Source organism: Tiliqua scincoides, chromosome 10 (genome assembly GCF_035046505.1).
Source record: "Tiliqua scincoides isolate rTilSci1 chromosome 10, rTilSci1.hap2, whole genome shotgun sequence".
NCBI lineage: Eukaryota > Metazoa > Chordata > Lepidosauria > Squamata > Scincidae > Tiliqua > Tiliqua scincoides.
Window position 1 is genome coordinate 6,850,052 of NC_089830.1, and position 21,072 is coordinate 6,871,123.

Here is a 21,072-nt window from a genome sequence, read left to right on the forward strand (position 1 = left end):
CATTCTGCAGTTCTCCAGATGTTTTCCGGGCTCTCTGCAAAAGGGGGGGGCATAATGCTCGCTGCTTAAAGCAGCAAGCGCTTTGAAGTTGTGCTGACCCTCCCCCCCTGCCTCTGTTTATCTCCAAAATTGAGCCATTCTGGAAGCAAGGTGTGTCAGGAGCAGGATGATGCAGGAGGGTGACGTTTCCGCCACACCACTTTGCTCAGTCCCAGTTGCCAGGGAGCTCTAGCACAGCACTGCTTCTGCATGCAGGTTTTGGAAAGGAAGAGGAGAACAGAGCAGAAGAGGAAGTGAGGAGGAAAGGTCTCCTCACTTCCAAACTTCCTCTCATACTCTGCTCCCCTCCTTGTTTTCCAGTTTGAGGAGGAGGAGCCAGGCCTTCACAGTTGGCACTGAAAAACCTTTATGGCGGGTGCTAACAAACACCTCAAGGGGGAGGGAATTCTGTATGGTGGGGCCACCACTGAGAAGCCCCTCTTATAATTCTATAAATTATAAATCATGCTAAGCCTCAGAAAGTAGCAAAACCCACAAGGTTTTGTGGTCTCTGAAGGGTCTCATTGGCTGGACAGATTCATGAGGAACAAGGCAACCCTTCAAATTCTGGGGGAAGGTATGCAGCATTTTGTACTGTCACACAGGAGGGCATGTCCACCAGAGTTCTCCAGAGTTCTCCTCTGCTTTGCTTTCTAGAAGGGGAAATAGCTGTATTGGCTATGGTCTGTAAAAAGCCACTCGCCCAGTCACCTTTGGTAGATGGGATTCTCATCAAGGCAATGAACCAGGGACACTTTAGAAATACAGCTTTTTTCCTTTTGGGATCATAAATGGGTATCTTGTACTTAGTGGCAAGTGAGCTGCCGGCAATGTTTATATTCCATTAAATTATCTGCAGGTTGGAAGAGGGACAGCCTGGGAAAGGGGAAGTGTAGGCTGGATTCCTTTAGCAAGCGCACAAAGAAGCAGTTCAGGGGAGGAGGTGGGAGCCTGATCTACTGGCCTGCCAGAGGTTGAGCTCAGTGAGACAAGAAGGGATGTGTCCCTTGAACCGACCTTAGAGGGATACAAGCTTTTGAGGTGGGGGCCAGGAAGGGCCAGCTTGCACCGAAAGATTTCTGTCTCCAAATTGTCAACCTTGCGATGGCAAAATAGTTGGCTTCTACAAAGCAGAGAGTCTCTGCCCGGACGAAATGGTTTGCACATGTTTGGCAAGCCCTTGATGGAGCGGCATGTTTGAAGGTACGAGCTGGCATGTTTACCAGCAAGGAGGAGACTTTCAGTTACTGAAAGAAGTCACAGCCACCATGCCAGCACCACACAGAGAAAGGGGTTGAGTAGCATGCCTGCTCTGTTTTTTTTTTCCTGGGCACTTCAGATGTGAGGACAAGTAAAGGCCAAACTACAGATAATATAGTGTTGCAACTGGGAGGGGGAACAGTATGTACTGCAGATGCCGCAATGTGCCAGTTAAGTACCCCCTCCCACTTGCCATCGGAGCCATTCTGGGCAGCGACAGCAATATGCTGTTACACAGGGACCTGTGGCACCTGCAATACATTCCCCTCCCTAGCTACACTACTAATACATAGGTCTTTTTCATAAGTTGTTGCGTTTTATACAGTGCAGCCCCAAAGTGCAGTGTGAAGCCGAAGACTTGTGGGGGTTTAACCCATTCCTCCTGTACCTCTTTTCCCCTGAAAAGCCCCCTCCCCTTGGTGCTTTTACCCCTGCTGCAGAAAATTACGAATACAAGAACTATCTTGAAGAGATTCTGCATAGGGGACCTGTTGTTTTAGAAAAATGAGAAGTGCAGAAAGCGGTGTTATGTGTTTTTATTTTGTTATCACTGAAAAAAATCACACCTCTAGGCATGGGTCATTTGCTTTCTGCAAGAAATGGAGCACATGAGCCCCTGCACTAATACAGCCATAAAAAACCCGATATTAGGCCCAATCCAACCATTGGTCCGTCTTGACTGGTCTCGCCAGCAGCAGCTATCCATGGCCTCATGTAGAGATGGGTTTCTCCCATCTCTACCTGATGCATTTTTCCCAAGATCCTCCCCTGCACCCATGTGCTCTATCACTGAACTATGGGCCCTCCTCAGTCCAGTGGTGGGGACGGTTTGGGGTGTATCATGGTATAGTGGTTGAGAAGTGTGGTAACAGCTCCATCGGTGGGACAGCCTCTGTCCGCTTATTCTACCCTACATAAGAAGAGCCCTGCTGAATCAGACCAAAGGCCCATCTAGTCCAGCTTCCTGTATCTCACAGTGGCCCACCAAATACTTCACACAAGCATTTTGGCTGCCTTCCTGCTCATCTTCCTATAAGATTGCATACTTATAGCATTTGTTAAAATGAAGAGATATTCTTGCTTAGCGCAACTAAAGAAAATAAATGAAGGTACTGGGTGCAGTGGGCAGGACGTGTGGTGAACTTTGGCGAGCCAGACCCACGGATACTGGATCTGTGAATATGGGGGACGGATGCCCATAATAGTTGATATAAGAATGTCCCAAATGATGGAATCCCTGTTGTAGGTCCATCTGATGAAGCCTGAAGCCGTCCCCAAGGCCTGCTGTGCCCCCACAAAACTCAGCGCTACGTCGGTCCTCTATTACGACAGCAACAATAACGTGATCCTCAAGAAGCACCGCAATATGGTGGTTAAAACGTGTGGGTGCCACTGACACCTTGGTGGACATTTGACTGCTGCTGGGGGAGGGAGAGAAGGAGGGAGGAAGGAAAGGAGCACCGACTGCCAGAACCTGAAAGAGGAAGCCTTCTATTGCTGAACGGGGAAAGGATGTAACCCTGACCACTTCAAAAGAGCGAGGCAGTTGGCAGCTTCGACTGACCTTGGGCTGACACAGACTCGGGGCCATGGGCTCTGGCTTTAGCTGGAGGTACTTTTATTCATATCCTGGGCAAACAGAACAACAAGGACATCCCTGTTTGCTAAGAAAACTAAAACATGGCCTAGTAATGCACATAAGTCTGTTTTGTATTCTATGCCAAAAGTACCCCCCCCCCCCCAAAAAAAAAAAATCTGTGCTATAATTTAAAAGTACATTAAGGGTGCAATCCTAACCAACTTTCCAGCACCAAGGTAAGGGCAATGCAACTCTGAAGTAAGGGACAAACATTGCCTTACCTTGAGCAGGCCTCCGTGACTGCCCCCCAACTGCAGGATGCAGCACATGTCCCACTGATACAGCTACAGCAGTGCTGGAAAGTTGGTTGGGATTGTGCCCTAAATGCAGCAGAAAGGCCGTGCAAATCAAGATGCCTGTCTTGAATAAATGCCCTCCATCTTAATGCTTTCATCGGCATGCCTGACAATTTCCAGGTTTTTTAAAAAACAGAATTCTGAGCCTTGTTTTGCAAGGAAGAACATGAATAGGCCAGGCGCACTTGGGGTGTTTGGGGAAAGACATGTACCTGGGAAAAGCTAGTTCCCAGGGAAAGCAATAACTGTTGCCCCATCTGAATTGCCCCATGGAGCCTTCTGCAGGCATCACTGCCCAGTTGCAAGCCTCTTCAGCAGGGAGGCTGAAATTCAAATCGGGGAGGCTTCAAACCTGAAATCCCCAAGCTACTGGGCAACAAGCAGAGGGACAATCCTAGTTAGTAGAAGCCACCCACATACTGGCAGCCCTTTTGCCCTTTCCAAACTCAGAAGGATTTAGAGTCCACTCCTAAGCTTTCCCTGCAGCCAGGAAGACAGTAGCACTGAAATTGCTGCAGCGGTATCCTGTGGAGCTAGGGAAGCCTCCATTGATCTTGGGGTAAGGGAACAGCAGTTTCCTTATCCTGTGTTGAGCCCTGGTAGCCACCATGGGTCTACTTGGATCTTCACTGCTATTTAGCGGGTGCAGAACTGAAGAGACCTATGTTGGTCTCCACGGCTTGGGCGGAGGTATAGGATGCGGTGGCACTGCCACTGCTCCCACCCACCTCCCAAGAATGCTCTCCCCCTTCTCCCACCCTGGAAAGCCTCCCCTCCTCCCAGCAGGAATACTTACCACTCTGCATTCCTCCTGGACATTTGGGCAGTACAGAGGTCCAGCGCCAACTGCCGCTGACCTCTCCACCCATGGTGTGGGCTCACCAGTGGCGGCCAAGTACCTTACGGCACTTTCATGATGGCTGTCGTCCGGGCAGGATCAGGCTGTTAGTTACATAGAGAGCTGGGATTTCCAACTAACCCTGCCTACACTGACTGGAAGTAGGGGCTCTTTCTTAGAGATGTTGACAGAGATGGAACCTGCATGGCAAGCAGGCCCTCTGTCACTGAGCTACAGGCCTTTTCCCATGTTGCTACCATGTAGTGAGGCAGGCCTGGAAGAGATTTCAGAACCTGACAAAATGGATGGCCTGTATGCCTTCTGCTTCTGCCCAAAGATGGGCGCTGAGCATAGCCCTGCCATGTGCAGGCATGTAAGAGGAAGGTACGAATTGCGTGATTTCACATGCACAAGAGTGGATTATGAGCTTTGCCTGTATGTCTGTTCAAAAGGGAGATTTTTCCAGTGCAAGGGGTATAAAATGGCACTGCAGACTGCACCTGACACTCGTGCAGAACTTAGAGGACAAGGGTTGCCCCCCCCCACCCAGTGCTGCAAACGCCAGCCTTATCTGTGCTGTGCTGCCTCCAACTATCGGACTGTTGGCTGGAATGAAACAATAATTAAGACAGATATTATGAGAGCAGTTCTTGGTAAAGACTTCTTTAAACTGCGGCCCAAGTCAAGCAGCACATTAATGCCGTCCATGAACGCACTATCGTTATCACCCATTTTCCACATGTGGAGGGCTGAGGCTTCAGAATGTGCGCAACAGGGCAACAGGTTTGCTTTTCTGTTTAGAGTCACTGATGTGTATAGTGGGGGAGAGATAAGGCCAGGGTCGGGGCCCATCCATGCAGCCAACTGTGACAGTTGCCTCAGGTAGCAGATGGAATGGGAAGTGCTCACCTGCTTTTGCCCACCTGCATTGCTCCTCCCCCTCCCCTCCCCGACTTTGAAAAAGGAAGAGGAGCATAGATCAGAAGAAGAGGTGTGAAAGAGAGGATAATGGTAAAATCTTGGACCCTCTAGACCAGCGATTTTCAATCTTTTTCATCTCATTGATACACTGACAAGTCACTGAAATTGTGAAGGCACACCATCAGGTTTTTGACAATTCACAAGACACACCATGCTGCCAGTGGGGGGGGGGGCTGACATCCCCCATTGGCCCTACTAATAAATGACATTTTCCCAAATTCCTGTGGCACACCACAGGAATGAATGACCATGGCACAGTGGTTGAAAATGGCAGCTCTAGACCAGAGGTCTCCAAACTTTTCAGTCAAAGGGCCACATCAAATATCAGGCACAATGTCGCAGGCCAGAAAAAAAAATATATATAAAATTTAAATAAATACATTAGAGATGGGACTTAGATGAATGACTGAAATAAATGAATGAATGGGCTCAAATGTCCAGGATTTCTCCAAGCACCAACACAGCCCAAGAAATAAAGCACAAACACTTAAATGGACCCCCATTCCCACACCCCACAAGGACACCCCACAAGCACAACTCTGGTTGTGTTTGGTCAACTGGGCCAGAGGCTCTCAGGGGATCAGAGGCGGGCCAGTGTTTGGAGACCCCTGCTCTAGACCACTATTTTTCTGCTCCATTTCCCTCTTCTTTTTTAGAGCAGGCAGAGAAGAGGGACGGGTGCAAATTGGCAGAAGGGCAGACCATTTAGCATACTGCCTCAGGTGCTAGGGGGTCTGGGGTCAGTCCTGGAAAAATTTAACCCACCCACAGCCTGTTCAAATGCAGAACTTGTCCTTGTTGTAGACTTTTGCAGCTCTGCTCAGGGCCACATCATGTCTTACATGTTTAAGTGTATACCTAAAAGAGGAAATGTACAATACGTTGTCATCAACCACACGCATCATGCATACATTGGGGGTGGCATGCTTGGTTTCAGCCCTGTGTTGAGTATACACTTGGCAACAAACCTGGGTTTGCCTACAAGCTCTTCATCCTTATCATGTAAACAGCCAGCAGGCTGGCCAATTGAGCAAAGAGGGTGTTGTAGATCCGCCGGCTCGGGTGACACCCGCTGTCTCACTCTCACATGAACATCACTCCAAAACAGTCTGAGTTTGTTGTATTGTTTCTCCAATAAACTCCCTGAAGGTTTGCTATCAGCAAATCTGCCTGCTTAGACAGAGATTTGTGTTGAATAAAATGACAACATACTTGTAGTATGAGTATTGCAAGCCCATTCATGTCTGCTCATTGTGTAGGTCAACTAATCTTTGTCCCAACCCAAATTAACATCCTTCAGAACTGTTGCCTCAAGTGGCATTGAGTGGGGTGGAGGGGTGGCACTCCCCTCTCCCCACTCCTTGGTTTTGAAAAGAGAAGAACCAAGAGGACCTGTGGAACACCCTAGTGCACTCTCTGCTCCACAGCAAGGAAGATAGGCCACCATTTTGAGCAGATGTCCTTCACAGGAGAAATTCAAGCGCCTCTTGTTGAAAAGAAGCAGCCATTGTGCGTGGAGTCGGATTCAGCCTTCAGATCACCTCCAGAGCTGCAGCCCACTTCTCTCCTCCAAGCCTGCTCTCCTGCTCCATTCCCTCTCGCAATCCAGGGAGCAGGCAGAGTGGCAGAATCGGTGGTTGTTGCCCTGCTGGGTAAGGGGAGGGGGCAAAATTTGATTCATTGCCTCAGGAACCAGGAGGTCTTGGACTTCTAAGGGCCAGCCTCACAAGGGAAATCCCTGGATGTTCAGCTTTGGTTTACACTGTCCTTATCCATGGGCTAAGCAGATTTGAATATCCGCAGATGCAAAGCCCCACAACTGGAGGGCCTCAGGAGGCCCCCTGGTCACGACTGGAAGGCACTTCCAGTACACACTAGAGCAGTGTTTCTCAAACTGTGGGTTGGGACCCACTAGGTGGATCGCGAGCCAATTGCAGCCCATTCATTTCAATATTTTTAATATATTAGACTTGATGCTACCATGGCATGTGACTGCATTTGGGGAGATCTGTACTTTTAACAAGCTACTATTCATATGCTTTTAACGTGATAGTTAATGGGACTTACTGCTGGGAAAGTGTAGGTAGGATTTCAGCCTAGGATTTTTAAAAATTTTCCTGCTTGATTATGTCACTTCCGGTCATGACATCATTTCCGGTGAGTCCTAACAGATTCTCATTCTAAAAAGTGGGTCTCAGTGCTAAATGTGTGAGAACCACTGCACTAGAGACTTCTGGTCAGGTCCAGGTGGTGTTCGTGGCCCCAGGAAGGAATTGTAACCACACAGGCCCCACAGATCTTGATTATCTGTGGAATTTGGTATTGGGGGGGTATTGGAACAGATCCCCCACAGATACCAAGAACCCACTGTATTTAAGTCTCTAGTCCTTTTCTTTGTAGAGACATAAAGAAAGGTAGATAGACAGAGTTCTACCCAAATGCTCCATAAGAAACTTCTACTGTTCTAGCCAACACCCGCAATCACTGGGATGATTGTGAAGAATAACTGACAAACTGAGTTTTGTTTCATTTCTAATAAACAACTTTAAATATATGAGGGACCTTATTTCAATTATCTCTGTTCTGCAGCTGTTTCTTCCCAACAAGCCCAGAGTACCCTGAGGCAGGGCCTTTCCCTCCCATCCCAAAATTTCCAGCTGTGAGTTTGTTATGGAGAAACTGGAACTCAGTATTGGGCGTCCTTGGTCCAGGCCACCATGTTTGCAATTGCAAATACTGGGCCTTCCTTATCTCCAAGCCCGGTATCTGTGGATTTAGTATCCATGTGTGCCAAGACCGCAGCTGGATGGAGAGCAAGACCTCCTGGATGTGACCAGAAGTTTCTTCCAGCCATGTCCAGGAGGCCTTCAGAGTCCCGGGGAGGAAGCACATGGCCTCCCCATGCTTCAGAAGGCCTTCCCGTCATGCCTGGGAGGACCCCTGCAGACCCTCTGCAGATTTCATTATCCACGCATTAGGTATCTGTGGGGAGGTGGTGGTCCTGGAACAGATCTCCCGCCGATACCGAAGGCCCACTGTACAACTGACATCCAATACCCTTTGATAATCAACACACCAGTACCTTATTACTGTACCTTATTACAGTAGCTTAGCATTACTGTAGCCCCAGGGCTTCTCAAACTGGGGCGTCCCTGGCCTCTGCCACCTTAAGGGGCAGGGGGGAGGCAGTGACCCAATCCCTAGGATCATGTCGCTAAGGGGGGGGTGCAGGGACTGGCATTTACTTACCAGTCCCTGCTGCAGCCTCCCAAGGGTACGGGGAGCGCTACGCAAGCATCTGCAGGGCTCCCCGGGCTCCCCAAGTGAAAGCACAGCGATTGCACTCCGCCTCTGCAAAACCTGGGGATCGCGTCGGTGTCTCCCCCTCTCCCCTGCAAGGACTTACTGCGGTCCTCGAATTTCCTGGGAGTTTGAGAACTGCAGCTGTAGCCAGCAGCAATCCTACACAGGATCAGAAACTATTTTACAACTCACACATACCATTCCCAGAATAATTGTACTGCTTCCTTGTTCTTTCAACAGCTCAGTGCACCCTCTACTCCCCAGGCAAAGGCTATTTCACTGCCTCCAACACCTGTACTTCATATTCACTTAATACGTCAGCCAGATTATGCCGAATCCTCAGTATTTTCAGTTTTGGCTATCTCTTCGTTCCATATACCTGAAGAGCCTGTTCTTCTTCTCCAGAACTTAGATACATGCCACCGCCCCTTCTTGTGGCTCTGTGTCCTTGGCTCATCCTGCTACTGCACCAATTGTCACTGAAGAACATAAGTGACCCCAGTACTCTGTTTCCAACACTGGCCAGGCAGGTGCCTCTGTGAGATTCCAAACAGGGTGTGAGAGCAACAGCCCTTCCCTGCCCCTGAACTTTAGGTATGTTGCCTCATTACAGGGAGGTTCTAGTTTTAGTGATTATTAATAAACCTTTCTTTCCTGAATTTGTCTAATCCTTTTTTTTTTTTTAAACTAAGAAAGAAGTTAAGAAGTTGGGGTCCAGTAACATGTTGGCAAGCCACCACACATTCGGTCGTGACCCACCAGTGGTTTGAGACCCTAAGTTTGGGTAACTCGGCTCTTGGTGATCTACTAAGGAAGTAATTAATAAAGACTTGAAGATAATCAGAAGTAACAAAAAGCCAGTTTTGTTTTTTTTAAAATAGCCATAATTTATTTTATTTACAGAACTATTCTGTACAATGTAGGTACCTGCAGAAACTACAGTTCTGAACACAAAGAGTATGAAAGTTTTTGGCATGTCTGGCAATATCGGCAAAGTTTGTTTCTGGCTGTTGCTTTCACAAGGAGGAATCCAGGCCTTGTTTCTGTCTCACAATGAAAACAGATCAGTTTGTAACAGAGATATTTTGAGCCCAGGCCTCAAAATAGCCTCAGACAGATTTCCAAAGCCATCTCTCTCATCCAGAGGGATGCAACCTTCATTTCTGACATCTCCGGATATTTCCCCTCTGAGCAAATGCTCACACGTATTCCCCACAGTCCGATATGATAACTTTTTGCTTAGGTTTCCCGTCCTTGCTGCCTTGAGCCTGTGGATAGGAGGAAGGGTGAAGCTGGATCTCCAAACTTACAAGGAAACACAGACCCAAATGCAAGCCATGCGTCTACCTCCACATGCATAGCAAGCATGGAGGCCCCCACAGGCCCTGCAGCACTGACCTGTATGGGCCTATGCATTCCTCCAAGCGTAACAGTGTGAATGGGTCCATGAAGTTGCAGAACAAATGGGGGGGGGGATAAGCAAATCAGCAGGTTCCCCCTAGATTTCCTTACCTCAATTTGCCGCACCACATCCATCCCTTCCGTAACTTCTCCAAAAACAACATGCTTTCCATCCAACCAGTCAGTCTTATCACACGTGATGAAGAACTGTGAGCCATTGGTGTTGGCGCCCGAGTTGGCCATGGACAACAAGCCTATAACAAATGCACTGTGTGAAGATTCTCATGGTGTGTTTCATTTAAGTGATTTCTCCTCTCCCCACCACACCCTGGATTTGAAAAGAGAGGAATGAAGAAGAAGAATGAAGGAGAGGGGAATGGTGGGGTTGCTCTCAGTGGTTCCCAAACTTACTGGGGTCATGGTGTCCCTGCAGCCCCAGCTCAGCCAGGTGTTGCTATCTTGGATCTCATGAAATCTCCTCAGTCTTCTCTCCAGTGTTTTAGACAGACTCTTTCCCAGCTATAGTTAAAGACACTGCCATCTCCATCAGTTCTACCCCACACAGGCAGCCCAATCCTATTCAGCCCTGACACTGTGGGTCTGCTGGGTCCACGCTGTATCCAGGCTGAAACTGAGCAGGCCAAAGGTCTCCTCAGAGTAATGGAATAAATGTTCCTCTACCCTGTGTTGAGTCCCAGACTGCCCAATGGGACTACTTGGTTCTGCACCAGCTAAATCGCTGGCATGGAACCGAGTAGCCCCGAGTAGGGCTTTCAGTTCAGGGAAGGGGATTAGTTTATGGCTGACCCCACACCCCTCCCAGGCTTGAACCCCACCCCAAGAAGTTTGACCCTCCTGGCACAGCACTTACCTGCACCGGTGCTCACAGAATGGCACAGGCCTTCCTGCCGGCTGAGCTTACTTTCCAGGTGTCAAAAATTGCTTTATAGCACTTTTACAACATCCAGCACTGGTGCAGTGGCCACTGTGCTGGTGCTCATCATCAATAGGATTGGGCTCTGAATTTGGGGTCTTTCATACCCAAAGCAGGTGCTCTACCACAGGAGCTCCAGCTCCATCCTACCCACCCACCCTCTCCTAACTGCATTCCAGCACCCCTGCTGACTCAACTCTTTCGGTTCAAAATGAACAGAGCCTACTAGCCACAGGTCTGAAGAAACTCACAGTCACTCTGCCCCGCAAGAGAGAAATGTCCCACCAAACACCCTACCTGGTCCCGTATGCTTCAGAATGAAGTTTTCGTCATCAAATTTCTTCCCATAGATAGACTTGCCCCCAGTGCCATTGTGGTTGGTGAAGTCTCCAGCTTGACACATAAACTGAGGGATGATGCGATGGAAGCTACTGCCCTTAAAGCCAAACCCCTTTTCGTGGGTGCAAAGGCAGCGGAAGTTCTCTGCAGTTCAAGGAAAAGGGGGGGGGGGAGTGAGAAAGGAAGAAAATGATATTGCAAAGGGAAGCAGAGGTAGCTCATCTGGAGGCATTTCAGAAATTTTTTCAGCTGCAATCCAGAAATTTTTGAGCTGCAAGAATATATTCAACTTCTTCTAGGCAGTTCTATCAACTGTGTTCTAGAGCAAGATTCTCCAAACCCCAGCCCGGGGGCCAGATGCAGCCCGTGGCAAGCCTCTATCTGGTCCGCGGCCAGCCTCTTGTCCCCTGAAAGCCTCTGGCCCACTTGGCTGAACATGACTGGAACTATGCTCTGGTTGCATCTGGAGGGTTTTCTAAGTGCCAGAGAAGTTGAATGAATGAGCCCAATCATTCAATTAGTCACTCATCTAAGTTTCATCTCTAATTTATTTATATAAATTTATACTTCAATTTTTTTTTCTGGCCCCAGCACTGCGCCAGATATTTGATGTGGCCCTAAGGCCAAAAAGTTTGGAGACCCCTGTTGTAGAGCAATGGTTATGGGACAGGGATGGGGGAGAAGGCAGCAATGTGATCCCCAGGATTGCACTGCTGCTGCTGGGGTGGGGGGGGAAGGGTTTTTTAAAAAACTTACTTAAGAGACTGCAGGCCTCCAAGGGGTACAGTGAGCCCCACAGATGCCTCCGGCATGGTTTTCTCAAGCCTCCAAAACAGTAAATAACACAATTGAAAACCCGAAGTGGTTTTCAATCTTTTTTTACCTTTTTGGAGGCTTGGGCAGCCCTGCCAGAGCCCCATCTGTGCGGCTCCCCACAACCACCAGGCAGTCCCTTAGATGAGTTTAAAACACATACACCCCCCACCCGGTAGCAACGTGATTCTGGGGACTGCATTGCTGTCATAGACCCCCCCCCACACGCTTACAGTGCTCCCATCTTCCTTGAAGGAGTTTGAAAAGCACTGAAAGAGTCAGCTGTATTTGGGGCCTCACCATCCAGAAGGCTAACTAACAGCCTGGTCCTAAGGACTGCTGCTGCGAGCACCAGTCATTGCAAAGGTGCTATAAAGCTAAAATGTGCTATAAAGCACGTTTTGCAACAACTCAGGAGTAAGGAGTGCCGGTGGGAAGGCCTGCATCATACCACAGGAGCTGTATCCAGCCCGACGGTCGATGGCACTGGGAAGTAAAGTGGCTCAGGCCCAAGAAGGGGCGAGATCAGCAGAGGAGTCCTCCATCATATCCTAACCTCATTCCTAGGCCTGGAAGCCTTACACGGGGTTTCTCGGACTTTCGCCAGCAATTTTGGTGACGCAGATCCGAGCAGCCCCACTGAGCAGGCTGGGGTCTGACACGGGGTAAGGGAACCACTTCAGGTCCTGAGGAGACCTCCAGGCTGCTCCATTCCAGCACTGGATATGGCATGGGCCATGTTGCTTCACTGCACTAGTGCTGGACAGGATTAGGCTGCGATGCAGTAATCCAAAATAGTGGGCTAGCAATTGGGCTGTCCCTAAGGTTCAGGGAGGTCTTGGATTGGATTGTTCTGTACAGACATTACCACTTTTTGGTGGGCTTCAGCCTAAGGTCATCTCCACTCCTCTGTAACACCAGGAAAACTGAAACTCACCAGTAGTCATGGGCACAATGTCTGACCGCAAGAGGATGTTTAGTCGGCCGGCAGGTTTGTTTCCAATCTTGATGTCCATGTAAACCTGGGGGTTGGCCCTTGATTTCTTTGCTGGTGGCTCACCCTAGGAAAAGCAAAACAAAGTTTCCAAGTCTCCACTCCAACCTAAGAAGCTACCATAAACTGAATCAGACCCTTGGTCCATATAAGTCATTACTGTGCTCTTCGGGGTTTCAGACAGAGAAATATCTTTTGCTAGTCCTATCTGAAAATGCTGAGAGGGATCAAACCTTGAGCATGCAATAAAGGTGCTCTGCCACTTGAAATACAGCCCCTCCCCCAATCTCACATCTTGCTTCAGCTAAGAACTTATAAGTCACTACCTCTACCTCTAGCTGGACAACCTTACAGGGTGGTTGTAATGATTACTGAGATAATGCATGAGTGTCACTTTAGGTATGCTAACTACAGTATCATTATTATTGCTGTTGTTGCTGTGACCTCCAAGATCATTTCTACATGGAAATTTACCAGCTTCAGATTCAGGGTTATATCTGAAAGTTAAGGAACAGACCCCTTAAAAAGGCAGGCAGCCTAAATGCTAGGGGGAGGAGACTAAAGCAATGTTATCAGGAAGCAGGAAAGTTCCTACTTCCTGTTAACGTTCTATCTGTAACCCCTGAGCATTCAGACTGCCAGCCTGGCTTGTCACACTCAACTTGTAGCATCTGTAAAAGCAAGAAACATGATTGCTTGTTGATGAAGAAAATGGAAGGTAATGGGCACAAGGGGGCACAATGACCCATGGAGAACTGAAACCAAGGGTGCCAAATGTGTGGATGCGGGAGGGGGGGGGTGTCCTGTATTAGCATACAGAACCTTAGCAGCACCAAAAGCTCCCTTAGCCAAGAAACAAATGTACCTCCTGGGTTTCTGATTTGGCAGGCTCTGCTCCATCTCCATCTATGTTCTCCTCCAGCGTCTTTCCTGAAAATTTCTTCAGCCAATCATCATCTGACCAAACTGTGAAAGGCAAACAGTGAGAAAGAGAGCCATTCTCAGTAGCTCCACATTAAAATGTAACAGGGAGATCGAGAATGCTGATCTTAAGCACAATGGCTGTAACAACCAAGACGGTACAGGATCAATAATTTCTGCAATAGAAGCAGAATTCTGAAGTGGTTAGCTCTGCAGCCACCCTACTGCAATTTGTTCACTTGTTGCAGAGCCGGGTCTGAACAGCAGTTGACCAGGAATGCACATGTTCCCCCTTGGATGTAGGAACCAAACTTTATGGACTTGTGCTACCTTCCAAACACAACTCTTACCAGGTCGGGAGGATCCTTCCTTTATCCTCATTGGTTTGGCCAAGTTGACACGAATTGTCCTCCCAAAGAGCTCAGACTCATTCTAAAGAAACGAACAGACGTGACATACTTCAAATACATGCCACTCACTCTGAGTGGAACTTGGAAAAGTGCAATAGAGGGCAACCAAAACGATTAGCAGGCTAGGAGCACCTCCCTTACAAAGAAAGGCTCTCACATGCCACCAGAACAAGGGGACATCCACTAAAGTTGACTGGTGGGAGAATCAGAACAAACATTGAGGCTCTTCAGTGTAGAAACAAAGTGCCTGAGGGGGGACATGAGTGAGGGGCTCAGTCCTATCCAACTTTCCAGCGCAGATGCAGACACAACGCAGATCCATGTAAGAGAGCAAATGTTCCCTTACCTGGAGGAGGCCTCTGTGACTGCCCCACCATAGCAGGATATAGCACACACCCTGTTGGCACAGCTGCATTGGTCCTGGGAAGTTGGATAGAACTGGGCCCCCAAGACATACAAAATTATGCATGGGCTGGATAGAGCAGATAGAGGGAAGTTCTTTTTCCTCACACTACACCAGAAACAGAGAACAACCACTAAAATTTACTGGTGGGAGTCTAGGAACAAACAAAAGTAAGTTTTTATTTACCTAACTTGCCATTAAACTATGCAACTCCTTGCCACTGGATGTTGCAATGGCACCTGGCCTAGATGCTTTTTTGAAAGAGATTGGACAGATTTATGGAAGAAAGGTTATAAACCATAATGAATATATGCACCCTCTGAGTTTTGAACATGGCCTATCTCAGAATGCCAGACACAATGGCAGGGCATCAGGATGTACGTAGCTTGTTGTCCTGTGCATTGTCAGAAGTATGTGGTGGGCCACTGTAGGAAGCTGGACTAGATGGGCCCTTGGTCTGATCCAGCAAGGTTCTTATTCTTCTTCCTTCTAGCTCCAAAGATGATTCTTAAATCTTATTTTCAGGGGATTCAGAGTTTGCTTGTTACAGTCTATTTTCATTTCTGTTTATCCCTAGCAGTATGGCTATTTTGTGCATTGCACCACTGGCATTGTTGGGATTTTTTTTTTTTAACACACAAAACTAGGGCTGTCACATAATTAGAGAAATCTTGGTTGGTTAAATTTTCCCACGCACAAAACCAAGATTTCTAATTAATAGTTACGCTACTAAGTTGAAGGTAGTGAGCAGAAAGCTTAAACATACTTGAAAACCTTTCCACAAGATTAAATAAGAGTCTAAAAATTAACATACCATGTTGTCAATGGCTGCAGCAGCATCCTATTAAAAAAAAAAGAAAAAAGAAGAGGATCTGTTTTACTGAGAGTTCACTCTCTCACCCAGTTCATTGCACTAGGGCAGTCATTTTCAACCTCTGTGCCATGGCACACTGGTGTGCCGCGAGTGGTCCACAGGCGTGCCACAGGAATTTGGGGGAAGGTCATTTATTAGTTGGACCAATAGGAGATATGAGCCCCTCACCAGCAGCATGGTGTGCCTTGTCAATTGTCAAAAACCTGAAGGTGTGCCTTGACAATTTTAGTGCCTTGTCAGTGTGCCACAAGATGAAAATCACTGCACTCAGGTGTCTCTGTGCCAACAAGCATCATGAGCTGAAGGTGTTATTAAACACTGCCAGTTTCTTACAAAAGATGTGTCATTATCAAAGCTGACCAACACCTGAGGCAGCCCACCATATACCACCTGCCCTTACCTAGTAGTGCACCTGCTACTACTTCTATCCCTCCTCTTCCTAGAGGCAAAAAGGAAGAGAACTTAGTAGAAGAGAAAGCATGGAGGACAGGAGAGTGGTGGGCTAGACTAGACCACTAAAGACACAGTAGGCCACACTCTCCTCTCTGCTTCTTCTTCCACATCATTTTCATCTTGTCAGAGAGCAAAAGAAGGAGTGGTGACAGTGGACAGAGGCTTGTGTGCTTCCCTGGTCAAGCTGTCCTTGAGGCAATGCCTCAACTACAAACCACAAACTGGCCGTCCTGTTTGTGCTTTACTTTAAAACTATACCTATGAGGCTGCCGCTGGAACAGAAACTTCTACAAGTTTTGTTACTTTATCAGAAATAAGGCTGAATAAAATCTGATCCCCACACACTTCAGCACACTTTCCCCACCAGCAACTCATTCAATGTGCATGTGTTTGGGGGGGGGGGGGGAAGAGAATGGGGAAGTTTCAACAGAACTGAAAATCTGTTTCCTTCCCCCCCCCCCACTTTTGTTATTCCTCACCTCAGGCAGCTCAAATTCAATGAATGCAAAACCTCGATGTTTTTCTGCAGAGACACAAGAGAGGAATGTTAGATTGAGGCAGGCTAAGAACCCAGCTCAAATGGATCTTCCTTAGTTACAGGTAAGCAGCTGCAGACTGGGTATCCAGAGTGGGGGGAAAAATAATCTCTGGTTCCAGGGCTACCAACAATCTAATTCAGACACTGAGAACATATTTTACACCAGGACCTTCCCTTCTTAACGTAATTATAATTTCATGAGACCATTGGATCATAATTTCTATGAATATAAAAGTATAGTAGCATATAAAACTGCATAAGTATATGCATATGTAGTACTGTAGTATATAAACAGTATATACAGTAGTATATACTACTATAGTATATAAAACTACATAAGCTTACACAAAATGTGACTACTAGTCTTCACAGAACATATGCAAACATTTTCTGAGAAACCAGGAAATTTTCAGCTCCCCTCCTTTGACTCCAAGGATCCCTTTTTGACTCCAGGCCTAGATATGATGTAACCCCTGTACCCCCTTGCACAGGCCCTGGTGAGACTAGAAAATGTGAGATCCCAGGAAATTCTCAGAGCCCCTCCTTTGACTCCCCTTTTTGACCCTGGGTCTGGGTACAATTGAATCCCTGTACCTCCCTCGCATGGGTTCTGTTCAACTCTGAACAAGACCAGCCTCTTAGGAATTGGAAGCATTTTTTCAGCCCACTGACACCTCCAGCGAATGCAAAGCCAAACCAAGCCAGACCAAAGCCGAACCCAGGATCCACTAACCAGTTTCATAGTCCAAAGGGATCTGGATATCTGTGATGTCACCAAAGGGAATAAAGGCAGCATGGAGCACCCTCTCGTCCACTTCTTCCGCAAGCCCACCTAGATATCGGAAAACAAGCTCGTCATTTTGAACAGATGCTGCCTCCTAAAATCTCTTCACAAGCATAAAATGTTGGAAAGGCTGGTGGGAGGAGAGCAGGAATAACCCTCTTTATTTCCTGTGCTAATTAAAACAGGTTTATTTACAGGGTGCACCTCATTATCTGTGGGGGTTCCTTTCCCAGAACCACCATGGACACTGCAATCTGGGAATCAGTGGATTTGGGCACCCCAAAGCCTCCAAACCTGACCCGAATCTTAGAAAAATCCTGGGTGTTTAACAGGAATGTTGGGAAGGGAGCGCAGAAGAATCTTGTATGTTTGCACCTCCTTCCTCCGTTCCCCCTAAACACCCAGGATTCCTCTGCACCCCTTCCCACGTTCCCCCTAAACACTCAGGATTCCTCTGCACCCCTTCCCACGTTCCCCTAGACACGCAAGGCTCTTCTGCACCCCCTTCCCACGTTCCCCTAAACACCCAGCATTCCTCTGCACCCCTTCCCACGTTCCCCTAGACACGCAAGCCTCCCTCCCTCTCCCCGCTGCTCACCCACATACAAAACCCGCTTGGTGGAAGCCATGCTCCTTCCTCTCTCCGCCCCGGATCCTCTCGCCTCCCCCGTTCGTGTGCACGCTCCTCCCCGAGGAGGAGTCAGCTCAGCATCTCCGGAGCGCTTCTGCAGCGCCGCCTCCCGGCAGGAAGGCGAGATGCCCAGGCGCGCCCCGCGTCTGCAGGGCAGTGGGGGGCAGGCAGGCAGGAGGCTGCTGCAGCCTGGACCCATCGGAGGGGGGCACCCAGACTCAGGCTGCCAATGGGAAAAGTCCTGGGATCTTGCATTTTCCAGTCCCACCAGGGCCCATGAGAGTGGGGTCAGTGGGGTCTTTTATTTGCACCCCATGGGCACTGGCTGAAGCAGCCTTATGCACGCCACTTACATCTCTGCAAACAGTGGGTGGCATTGGCGGGGGGGGGGGGCAGGAGCCAAATTTTCTGGAGGAAAAATCCATTACGGGGTACAAGCCATGATGTGTATGCGCAACCTCAGGATCTTAGAAATGGGCTATGTCAGATGCAAGGGAGGTCACCAGGATGAGGTCTCGTTACCTAGTGTGCTCCCTGGGGCATTAGGTGGGCTGCTGTGAGATACAGGAAGCTGGACTAGATGGGCCTATGGCCTGATCCAGTGGGGCTGTTCTTATGTTCAAAGGAGGGGCGCCGGAAATGTCCTGGGATCTTGCATTTCCCAACGTCACCCAGACTTGCAGCCCATGCTGGGCGAACAATGGCAGCTTTTGCCACAAGCGTATGTGCTGGGCCAAGGAATGCATACATGACACACCTCTGGGAGGAGGAAACTGGCCTGCTGAAGTAGCTCTTTGGCTTAAGAATCCCTTTGCCATGAAGGAGTGTATAGGAGCTCAGGGACACAGCTGTGGGACTATGGCTGCTGCAGAAGTGTTGGTACACAGGGCATTTTCCAATCTAGTGTGAGCCTAAATAGGATGATGCTAATTTTCTGCATGACTTTCTATATTTAAAAGATTTTAGAGAGACTTAGGAGTGTGGTTTTCTGTATACCTGGGCTCTAAACCAGGAAGCCTGATAGACCTGGGCTTCAAAGACTATTCCAGCTGTTGCCACCACTACCACCCCCGGCTCTGTTTTGCCCTTTCCCCTTTGAGAAGGGGCCCAAAAGAAACTTTGTACCCCCTAAAAAAATTCCTCTCAGAGGCCCTGGGTTCAGTAGGTCTGCTTCTGCCTCTTGGCTTCCTTCCAGATGCGCAACAGTAAGAATACCTCCAAAATCACAGGAAGCTGCAGTGCTCCATCAAAAAAAATAAATAAATCAAAAATTCAGAGAAATACCTATAGGAAATCTAAAATGTCACCATGTACCCATTTCATACTATCTATAAGCCTTCTTATTATTAATAACCATAATACCACCACATTTCAACAGTCAATCACAAAGTAGTTTACACAGCCCTAAGTAGTTACACACACAGTAGTTTACACTACCCAGCCCTAAGTAGTTTACACAGTAAAACAGTAAAATAAATAAAATGGTTCCCTGTCCCCAAAGGGCTCACAATGAAACACACATGAGCCACCAGCTACTGGGAAAGGTGCCATGCTGGGGTGAAGAGGCATAATTGCTCTCTCTGTTACATTGAACCCACTGAGCATTTTGCATGTCCCCTCCCCTACTGAAGCAGCTGTTCTTTGCACTTTTTTCTGGCTGTTTTCCATGCTCCCCCTTCCTCCAACACCATACCAGGAGCTCTGGAATACCTATGGGCTGCACCTGCTTTCACTATATCACCTTCCTAGCGCATCTGAACACATTAACAGCAAGGAATTTTTTTTATGATAATTTAAAAAAAAAACACATAACACCGCTTTGCCTTTTTGCAAAAAAAAATTTCAAACACTTCTAACAATCACATGCGCATTTTAGCCCTGCTTCCTTCAGTCCTTGTACTTGCTTTTGAGGGACACACAACTGAGCAACCACACCCACTACTTTTGACATGTGGGGCATCCACGCTACCCAATGCCTTTTATTTAAAAACATGTACGCTCCTCATTTTCCATTAAGAAATGCTCAAGTTACAACATTTAAAAGACAAACAAAAACGCTGCCACCAAAAAAGGGAGCCAGGAGGTATTGGGCAGCAACGATTCAGTCAGGCCAAGCACCCTTTTAAAGAAGCAAGTCATACCTGCTCGCTAAAATAAAAAAAAAAAACAATTCCATAGCTGAACATGCCCATCAGATGTTCAAAAACATGGCAGAGTTGGTGTGGAGTTGGGCTGGTGGGTGTGGGTGTGTGACAACTCCAAGTTCCGTGGCACCTACTCCAGCATGAATGCAAGGAAGACTGCAGCCTTGGGACCTTACAGGTAAGGACTAGCATTTTGAATTGGCCCAAAAGCAAATCAGTCACTAGTGTAGCTAAAACACTCGTGTAATCACAAACCAATTGCCTTATCACAGAAAGCACTTGACTGCTTCATTTTGAACCCATTGAGGCCTCCAATTATTTTTTTAAAGGCAGCCTTACAAAGAGCCCCTTTACCGTAATCTAACCTGGATATTATTATTAACAGTATTTATAGACCGCTTTTCAACAAAAAGTTCACAAAGCAGTTTACAGAGAAAAACAACTAATGGCTTCCTGTCCCAAAAGGGCTCACAATCTAAACAGGTTTATGGGTGACTGAGGCCTGGACCAGTTTCTGCAGTTAAGAATGAAACTGATGCACCAGCCAAAGCCAAAGAATGTGAACCCAAGTATACAAAACCATCCCTGTACTGAGGGCTAGCCAATGGTTCTCACAGTAACTACTTAAAGAAAGGCTGGGGAGTTGGATCGCCTATAATTTGCTGGGAGTGTGGATATTATTGACTTATATGTTTGTGGCTAGTGCATTAACTGAGAGGACTGCCAATTGGGTTTCATGAGGGGAATGGAAAGTGGTAAATTATGGGAATAGTTTATGAACTTGCTAACTAGACACTTCTGTACTCTTCAGTGACAAATTATCTTGGGCTGTCTGCATAGAGCCGTCTTCCGGGAAATGGTTAAAAAGTCAAAGAATTTACGATTTGGGGTCAGAACTTCCTAATCCAGGAAGCTCTGACCACGTGCTTTGATAGAATTGGTGTTCCTTAATCTTAATGTCATTTTTTAAAAGTGTGTGGATGTCTAAATGAGTCGGCTGAGATCCAAAGATTCTACTTGTGGTGCTCCAAAGAGCCCACCGTGCAGGCCCCGTTTGCAGAAGCATTTCACAAGCAG

The 21,072-nt window shown here is 47.7% G+C and overlaps 2 protein-coding genes across 3 annotated transcripts in view; one reads left to right on the plus strand and one right to left on the minus strand.

Moving 5' to 3' along the window:
• LOC136661239 (bone morphogenetic protein 8B-like) overlaps positions 1 to 4,163 on the plus strand; it is a 46,140-nt gene extending 41,977 nt beyond the window's left edge. Inside the window, exon 7 of the mRNA XM_066638324.1 lies at positions 2,546 to 4,163. Coding sequence (XP_066494421.1) covers positions 2,546 to 2,695 — 150 coding nt within the window. The 3' untranslated portion in view covers positions 2,696 to 4,163. The remainder of the gene's footprint in view (positions 1 to 2,545) is intronic.
• A 5,078-nt stretch (positions 4,164 to 9,241) lies between these two features.
• On the minus strand, positions 9,242 to 17,919 carry PPIE (peptidylprolyl isomerase E). 2 transcript variants are annotated; one of them, XM_066638312.1, is made up of 10 exons: positions 17,819 to 17,919; positions 17,170 to 17,268; positions 16,378 to 16,421; positions 15,386 to 15,412; positions 14,109 to 14,190; positions 13,703 to 13,803; positions 12,781 to 12,904; positions 10,989 to 11,174; positions 9,869 to 10,011; positions 9,242 to 9,624 (listed from the first exon to the last, which is right to left on the minus strand). In XM_066638312.1, exons 1-10 carry the CDS (start codon positions 17,847 to 17,849, stop codon positions 9,556 to 9,558), a joined length of 906 nt encoding a protein of 301 aa, XP_066494409.1. In that variant the 5' UTR covers positions 17,850 to 17,919; the 3' UTR covers positions 9,242 to 9,555. The 2 variants fall into 2 exon arrangements, with proteins under 2 accessions (XP_066494409.1, XP_066494408.1); XM_066638311.1 differs by lacking the exons at positions 17,170 to 17,268; positions 17,819 to 17,919 and adding an exon at positions 15,846 to 15,884 and having other exon boundaries at positions 16,378 to 16,422.
• Between the last annotated feature and the right edge of the window lie 3,153 nt (positions 17,920 to 21,072).